The sequence below is a fragment of the Pundamilia nyererei genome, unplaced genomic scaffold (assembly GCF_000239375.1).
Source record: "Pundamilia nyererei isolate P.nyererei 1_Seehausen unplaced genomic scaffold, PunNye1.0 scaffold00064, whole genome shotgun sequence".
NCBI classification, from domain to species: Eukaryota; Metazoa; Chordata; class Actinopteri; order Cichliformes; family Cichlidae; genus Pundamilia; species Pundamilia nyererei.
In genome coordinates, this window is record NW_005187465.1 from 1,776,456 (window position 1) to 1,785,170 (window position 8,715).

Genomic DNA, 8,715 nt, shown 5'->3' on the forward strand with positions numbered 1-8,715 from the left:
GTCACATATTGACAGTGGCTCACTGATGCCAATGACATAATTACCCAGCTACATTTCTGAAAGAATGCAAAAGCATTGACATATATTTTTCCTTCCTACGATAGTCCGACGGGCAGGGCAGAAATAGATTTTGGTAGCCCGACTGGAAAAAATCACTAGCCTCGCTAGCGATTTTGCGAGCCCTGGCTTACCTCTAGAAAAAACATTTCCCATCTGTGTGTTATTCAAATTAAAAATTCAAGGCTTCAGAGTATGGGTCTTTAGCATTTCAAATCTAATTAAACGTGTATTTTCAAGAAAAGTGTAAACAGTTAATTTACAGTTGGTGCTCATCTCTCACCTTGTAATAGTTGATTAGGTTGAGGTACTGAAGTGTTGAAATAACATCTTCTTTCTTTACACTTGTGATCTCACTGATCTCACTGCAAGTACAAAGACGACACATTTCAGCTCCAAACATGCATCTATAAACATTTTTTTATAGCTCATATAAGATCCAGAATATTTGCTTACTTGATGGTAATCTGTGGTCTTTCGCCATTGTCTGGTTTAAGGTCCATAAGGATTTCCAAGATGGTCTGGGACCAGTAAGAGCGATAGGACAAGAGACCGAGATCAGAAAGCGGCTTTTCGGGAGTTCCCGTCTTCCCTTCTACTTTGGACAGCTCATAACCTGGCAGACACAAACAGATGTTTACAAGAGGTGACATGAAGACAGAAATGTTCATAACTTAAAAAACTGGCTGATGATACGACACTTACTGAACTCAATGAGCAGTTTGCCGTAACCTCTTCGCTGGTAAGGAGGCAAGGTGAGGATGCAGGCAACGTTGTAATCTTCAGTTGATTCCTTTTCCTGCACAAAGGGAAGAAAAATAATGATAAGCTTTGGAAACTCCTGCTTACATAGAGGCATATTTCCTGTTATGAGTGCACTATCACAGTGTGGAAAAAATTCTCTGCCTTATCTGTGCACCTTAGAGAAGTAGCCCACTATATGGAAGCCTTTGGAGTCGTACTCTGTCATTACGTAGAAGAGGAAAGGGTCTGTGTCGTAATACAACGTCTTGTGGTCGAGGAAACACTTTGCGAGTAAACACAGGTTCTGGGAATAGTTCTGGAAAAATATAAAAATATGTATTAACCACAAATAAACAACAATAAATATCTGGTAAATAAAAAAGAAAGAAAGAAAAGAAGCATCACACCACTAACTTTGTTTTTCCTGCCGTCGATCTCAAAGAATGAGATGGTGCCTTTGCGGTAGATCTCATTGCCTGGAGGATGCCTTAGATTACATTTGGTCTGAAAAAATAAATAAATAAAAAATAAGCCTAACAACACAAGCAATGTCAAACAATCTTAGAAGCACAGATTTCAGGTGTAAGCTGTTAACATAACCAAGGTTTAGAGAACAAAAGTCTTACCAAATGCCTCTGAAGACACTTGAGGCTTTTGAGGTACTTGAGACAGAATTCACAGAGGTAGAGGATGGGCAGCGAGGTGAGTTCCTGTGGGTATGGAGAGAAGTACCAAGGCTTCAGTCTGTGCCGTCCCAGCTCTATACACTCAATGTTCTTCATCCGAGTGACGATGTCGTCATGGCTGCGATCGGACACTAAACTGCCTGTCATGCGGGGTGCAGAGGGAATGCCATCTGAGCTGTCCTGGGAATCCTGGTGGTACAAAATGTGAACATTACACAGATGACACAATTATGCAGCAGTTATTCTCAAGTGCTTCAAATGTGTTTGAACAAAAAGCTGATTGATCACAGATTTCTTTAACAACAACAAAAAAAAGGTAATATGATTAATCAGAGTACATGTTTAGTCCAGAAAGACTAAACTTGGGTCTGAGGTAAGCAGCACCTCTGATTTATTGGACCCACTAAGGCACAGTTGAATTTGGAAAGCAACACACAATCAACGGGCAATAATAGGAAATTAAACAGACCTCTGGTGGTGGTAGAAAGACACTGGCACTTTGAGGCTTGTTATACTGCAAAACCTTTATCATCTAGCAGAAAAAGACACAAAAACACAGGCTTTAATGTGTAAAATCCAGGTTGGCTGCATGAGGAGCCCGTCAGGTTTGACTGGTGATCATAATCACAGAGACAGACATGTTAGACAGTGAATGAAGAGTGGGGTAAAGAACAAACACAAACATTCATCTCATGTGGATTTGACAGATTTGTTAATGTTTATGAAGAACCTAATGGCCACTGTCATCACCGCTGATGTGAGAGCGCTGCAGGTTGGCATAAAACATGAGAGTACAGCAGCATACATGTAGCTTGATGGAGAAAACAGAACATCCCGGGTTACACTAAACCCTCAAAAGCAGCAAACGCTGAAAATGTTTTGTCAAAAAACGTTTTTGAGACACAAAATTACAATTACAGGCTCCTGGTAAAATGTGGTGTCAGGATTCTCGGTCAGATTAATTTAAATAGGATAGTTTTGTTTTTTTAAAGAGCCACACATCAACTCAAACATAGACCCACACAGGAGAGTCAATGAAATGCTCATTGAATATTTTAAAAAGCTGCAGAATTTAGCCAGAGCTGATGCTGAAAAATAAAAATATATGAAAGCACAACATACAGTCCTCAATATTTGCCAGCATATAATATGTTATTGTGCCCATTAGCTAAAATGAAATGTATGACAAAGTAATCAAACAACCTAAATATAAATAAATAAAGAGCAAGTTCTTTTTCAAGAGGGTTGTTAAGCCAACAAGCCATAACTAAATAGCTGCAAATGTAATTCCCTGTTTTAAACACCACAATAAACACGAGCTAAGAACACATCAATACATAAAAACACACTAATGAATTGTTTTGTGGTGGTCAGAAGGGAAACAGTGGGTGAGAAATGAAAAGGGAAACACACACACACACACACACACACACACACACACACACACATAAAGGGTAAAGAAAGGGGGAAGTTAAAGAATGACAAAGCAATCTTTAAAAAAAACAAAACATTTTCATCATTATGATTGCACATGGGGTTTATAAACAAATACATGACAGCAATAATTTATCACATTTGAATCCTGTGCAGTTATGTTGACATTTTATATGGGTACAACGTTTTTTGGGGGGATAGCGATTGCTCTTTTCCTTATTTTCTGTCGTATACGCACACCTTTACAGATGTGGATAGTCAGAATAAATTTGGCCAGAGTTCAAAAGGTCAACATATGTACAAGTAATTGCTGTAAGGCAAAAGCTCACACTCTGCTTCAGACAGTTTTTCTACTCTTAAATCCACGTGATGAGAGCGGCATTCCTAAGGATATCCATGAATTAGTCATCATGGAGACCTCGTCCACCTGCTGCTCAAACATTTTTTTTTGCATGGAACAGCCAATCAAAAGAAAGCGGACTTAAACGGAGGAGAAACGAGGCTAATAATTCTCATTCCAGACAGAGGATGAACTCAGGGGCTGCACCAGGGCCCCATACAGGATAAGTAAGCATTTTTTTGAACTGTGAATCATGCGAAGCTACTTTAAAAAAGTCCAAGAATTAAAATATGGTGCTGGAAATAAGCACAATAGGTCCCCATAATAAAACAAATATGTCCTATTACAACAGTATAGACCTTGTGCAAGAACCGTGCACCAGTCTGAATGAATGTCACCAGCTGCACCGGAGAATGCTCCAGTGAGCGGACTGTGACGCTTTGCAAAATGCATTCTAATACAACTCCACAAAACCCAACACAGACAGACTCTTAACAAATTCAAAAAACGATGCGAATAACACGACCACAAACATGCAGCAAATCAAGGTAACGCACCTCGTCAGTTCCCCCACAATTAGCTTTTCTTTTCCTCCCAGGTGGAGCGGGGATGAGTCGTCGGGCGTTGCCATTCTGTTGTGAGTAGGACATTAAAAGATATTCATTAGCAAATAGGAGAAAGGAAAAAAAAAACAAAAGAGAGAGAATTTAAGTGGATTTTCTTTACCGTTGTGAGCTCATGGTCTTCACGGGACTTAAAGGTGGGCGTCTCTCTCACGGCAGGAAAAACAGCTGCCTGAGTGGCTTCAGCTGAACTTGGCAGGGAGGGCACAGGGATGACCGGGGGTACCTGAGGAGCCACGGGGGCAGGCTCTACTTTCCTCTTCTGCAGCAAACAAACAGTGTTAGAGATTCAGCTTTAAGATTGAATACAAACAAACCAAACAAAGGTGAATTTGATGGGATTTTTTTTTCCATGTCAACGTGATCAGAGGCTTGATTAAAAGCCGGGGACTCCATTTGTATTCAATGAAGAGTGACATCTTGATATCAAGATGCTTTTTCAGACAGAACTAAGACTGTGCATCTTTAATAGCCACAGCAAATCAATTTATTTCTCCAAATCTCAGATAATTTGCAGGTTAACCAATGTAAATACACCCCATTAAACCTGGTATTAAATGTGATGGCAGCAGATGGGCTTCACTTCCTATTACAAATCTTCATTTGGATACACTCTATATTAAACGTTACTTTACCTTATAGCTCTACATTAACAGTGGGATCATCACACAAGAATCACATTGACACCAGGTTTAAAAAGGTCTCAGTAATTTGTGGAGTGGGTGAATTCTACTTGTACCGGCGTGGGGAGGGTTTTGCCTCTGGAAGGAGCTGTGGCAGTTTGTACGTTGAGATCTAGACTCTTCCTCTGAATTGAACAGAAAGGAAGAGAAGGAAGCGGGTTAACACTGGGATAATTCATGTCAACCCTCAGGTTAATACTGAGGAATTCAATTCACACAAAATCCGACTAAAGGTTTAATCATAAAACGAGAGTTTCACCGTTTGAGTGGCATGTGTTTGATAAAGAAGTATTAACACAGAAATGTAAGACTGAAAAAAAGAGGATATTGATATTTTGTTAAAAACAGGGTCCTCTTTTATTTATCTATATTTTTATTGTTATTATGGCTGCATTTCCTGTGGGTAGACTGTTACAAATCAGTGCTCAAGCAGCATAAAGCACACTGCAGCTTATTAAAGTGACCATGGAAAGCTTATACCATGCATCAATGGAAGTGAACAGCAACAAACATGAAATTTACCATCATGCAGGTTTTTCTATAAAATGAATAAAAACCACACAACACAGAAATTAAGACTGACATCATTTCTTAATACTGTGAGAATTATAATTACATTGCTTTAAATGACACGTGGACTCCTTACCACTTCTCTCTCTCTCTCTCTTTCTCGCTCTCTTTCTCTCTCTCTTTCTCTCTCTCTCTCCGGAGAACTAGGACGGGAACCTGAAAGACCGTTCTTGGTTGGTGTTTTAGCATCTTTCTTGGGGAACTGAAGCTTCTTCATGTCCAGCCTTTCTGTTGTGACCCACTCATCCAGACGTTTGTTGACTTAAACACACAGACAAAGAGAGACAGAGTGGTGATTTGATGTGTGAAGGTCTTTAGCTCATAACATGACAGGAAAAGGGGTGGGGGGGGGGGGGGGATCAAAAGCTATGTGTACAAAGCTATAATTCTGAATTGATCCAAATAAGACCAAAAAAAATGAATTACTAAATAAATGCAAATCTGCTTTGCAATCTTTGATAATAACTTAATAAACAAACCTTAAAAGGTGTAATTAACCTTGGTGTATGTTTACTAAACTGGGGCTGTGAAATCTTGAGAAAAACCAAGACGACTGACACAAAATATACTCACAGTCAATGTAGTGAACATAGTAGAGCTTTCTACTAGAAACTTCCTTCACACTCAGGATTTCAGCCAGTGCTGTACAAAGCAGAGACAATCGTTGTGATGCTTTTCTATGAAACACTGTAGCTTTAACACACTTAACATTAAATACACAGGCATGTGATAAAAGTTACTGTTTACATTCCAATGCTAAAAATAAACCAAAGGTGCACAAAATCTACTTTAATGTGAGATTTTAAATGTCCTATAATGTAATTATTTATGCTGAGGTATCAGGATTATAAATTCTAAGTGCAATGCCCAATTAAATTTGGTTTAAATACCATTTGTGCTTTAATTTTTTTGTTTTTGTTGTTGTTAAAAAGGAATGTGTTAAAAAAAGATTACTATGGACCAAACTGAGTGCCAAGAGAGTAAGAGAGAAAACCTGATAAATTCGCTCTCAAATTTGTAAACATCACTGATGCCACCTGCATTTAGTACTTTTTTTCTATAAAATGTGAAACTAAGTAAAATTAAGAACTGGCAATTTAATTTCCGAGGGAGTGGCAGCAGTTTTCTTAAGTCTTCCAATTGAATTCATACACACTTTACAGCAGCATGCACCATCCGTGGCCATGGTGTTTACAGCGCTTTAACTGGAGGCCGGGGCTTCTGGTAACAACAGCTGAGCTGAGCTCCTTAGCATTAGCTTAGCATATAAAAAAAAAACGGACAATACTTACGCCATTCGTCTTCGTGTTCTTGGTTTTTACGAAGAACCGGGAGGCGACAGCCCTCCACAATCTCGACCTGTAAATAACAACACATTTATTTATACTCTGAAACCGGTCAATGTGCCTATATTAACATTATATCTTTCTTAAGCCTACCGAAGATGAGTTGTCCGCCATTTTCGTCATCTGTGCGAGGAGGAGCGGGGTGTTGTGGGAAAATGCCGGTCCACAGCAAAGATGAAATATACGGCAAGATGAAACTTCCTGAAGGAGCCGCGGAAAACCAACCCGGAAGCTAAGCGAGGGGGTGTTTCTGAAACGATTCACTTGGCATAAAAGTGTGAAAACGAAAGGTAAAATACATTTTTTTAAACTTTATTTTTTGTTAAGTAACTGAAACCAATGGAGGATTGTTTCCACCTCTAAAAAAACTAGTCAAAGCTAGTCAAAAGTTTATTTATCTCAAAATTTCGACTTAATAACTCAGTTTTGAGTTATTTTCTCAGAAGTTTGTGAGTCAAAGTTTTGAGACGATAACCTATAATTTGGACTAATGGACTGCTATTTATTTATTTATTAGTGGAAAAAGAAAGCTACTATAGGATCATAACATCTACCAAAAAGCTAACCAAAATAACATAATATTTTTTTAATAGTTAGTTTTTGTCAATTTGGTTACATTTGTCAACATAACTGGCATTAACCAGTATGTCTACTGATAAGGGGCTATCATTATGACTGAAAGCCACATGTCTGTATCAGAACATTGTACTGAGCTTAAATAATCACACAGGTACTAATTAAAAGATTAAAACAGTAGCAATGACACTGTGGAAACTAACTGAAACTAAACTGAGCTGAAAACAATAACGTGTTCAACTACCTTGAATTATTTCATTTAATTGTTATTTTTACTTAGTTTATTCAATTGCTTTTTGCACTGTTTTAAATTCATTAACCAGGTATGATTTGATTATATAGCATTACTTTGTTTGAGAAGAAGTGACCCCTTTGTTTTGATTACTAATATCTTGTCCCTTTAATTAGATGTTTTACCATCATCATAAAGTAACCTTGCGTCACATGCTTAGTTATGGGGTCAGCTCTGTTGAGGTCCACATTAGCAACCTGAGAAGCATCTGTCCAGTGAAGTTATTGCAACCTCCACCATTCTTTTCTAATGAACCTCTTGAGCCACATTTGCATTTCACTGTAATTAAATGCTAAAATTGACTGCATCCTTGATCAGGGCCTACAGATCTGCAGCTGGCTGTGTAAGAGTTTATTATGAGGTGTTTTTGAACATCATCTTCACTGTGTGGTGATAGGGAATACTCAGAGAGCCCTCCAAGCATTGAAACACCAGCTGCACTTTACAGAGCTGTAACAGCAGAGAGCCGTGTTATCATTCTCTGTCTTTGTCTTTCAAGGCCGTGTAGTTCATTAAATAAAGCTTCAGTGGGAGTTGAAGAATATTAATGCTGTGCCTCTACCACTTTTATGTGTTTTATTTATATTTCAATGCAGGTAAGAGTTCATGGGATATCGGGCCTGCTGGGATCGCCAAGCCTACCTAATGAGTTTCATCTCTGACCAGTTTATCCAACAGTGAAACACATTAGAATTTCACACTAGCAGTTACCTTCAATGACCCCATTATTCTGAGTACAGTCGTGAAGTCTAACTTGCCTTGCTTTTTCAGTTTCCTAGATTTTAGGTGAGCAAAGTGGCAGGTAGGCAGCTCCTTTACTAGCTATAATGCTGCCTTATTGGCCAGCGAGCGTGCTGATTTGTCTCAAGGTGCTAGTGCAGAGCCTTATCATCTTCAAGTTATTAAAGTCCGTTCTGAGGCTGTGCAAAACTCTCAAAGAACTTGGACAGTTAAAAACACTCTTTATGTTTTCAGTGTAACCTCCCTCTCACCCCATCAAAGCTGGGACAGAATCCAGCCCCACTACAAGTCTGAACTGGATAAGCAAAAGAAAGTGAAGGAATATCCTCTCTCTTCATGCTTTTTCATGTATTTTCTCTCTATTTTAAAAAACGAGAGTAGATTAAGTTTGAACTCTAGCTTCCTATTCAGACCCAACTAAATATTTTCCCAGTGAATGTAGAAAAAGAGCGTTTACGTTGAAGCTGCTTTTCTTTTGTCACCTTCTGCTGAGATGAGGAACGTAATTTATGACTGAACTGCTTCACCACTCTGGATAAACCCATTATGTACATCCGTGGAAACACTTCAGCCCCTCTCATCCTGCTACATTGTGCCTCTCTGCAATTACTGCCCTCCAAGTC

The 8,715-nt window shown here is 38.8% G+C and overlaps 1 protein-coding gene across 2 annotated transcripts in view; it reads right to left on the bottom strand.

Annotated features, from left to right (window-relative positions):
* The window catches only part of LOC102214615 (histone acetyltransferase KAT5), a 10,998-nt gene extending 4,335 nt beyond the window's left edge, over positions 1 to 6,663 (bottom strand). The window contains exons 1-14 of one of the 2 annotated variants that reach the window (XM_005735499.1): positions 6,577 to 6,663; positions 6,430 to 6,496; positions 5,711 to 5,779; positions 5,214 to 5,398; positions 4,624 to 4,692; positions 3,988 to 4,146; positions 3,819 to 3,893; positions 1,957 to 2,019; positions 1,428 to 1,676; positions 1,216 to 1,305; positions 977 to 1,117; positions 763 to 856; positions 514 to 673; positions 341 to 422 (exon numbers count right to left, since the gene is read on the bottom strand). In XM_005735499.1, coding sequence (XP_005735556.1) covers positions 341 to 422; positions 514 to 673; positions 763 to 856; positions 977 to 1,117; positions 1,216 to 1,305; positions 1,428 to 1,676; positions 1,957 to 2,019; positions 3,819 to 3,893; positions 3,988 to 4,146; positions 4,624 to 4,692; positions 5,214 to 5,398; positions 5,711 to 5,779; positions 6,430 to 6,496; positions 6,577 to 6,606 — 1,533 coding nt within the window. In that variant the 5' untranslated portion in view covers positions 6,607 to 6,663. Of the gene's footprint in view, positions 1 to 340; positions 423 to 513; positions 674 to 762; positions 857 to 976; positions 1,118 to 1,215; positions 1,306 to 1,427; positions 1,677 to 1,956; positions 2,020 to 3,818; positions 3,894 to 3,987; positions 4,147 to 4,617; positions 4,693 to 5,213; positions 5,399 to 5,710; positions 5,780 to 6,429; positions 6,497 to 6,576 lie in introns of both variants that reach the window. The other variant, XM_005735498.1, reaches the window with a different exon arrangement.
* Positions 6,664 to 8,715: the final 2,052 nt, after the last annotated feature.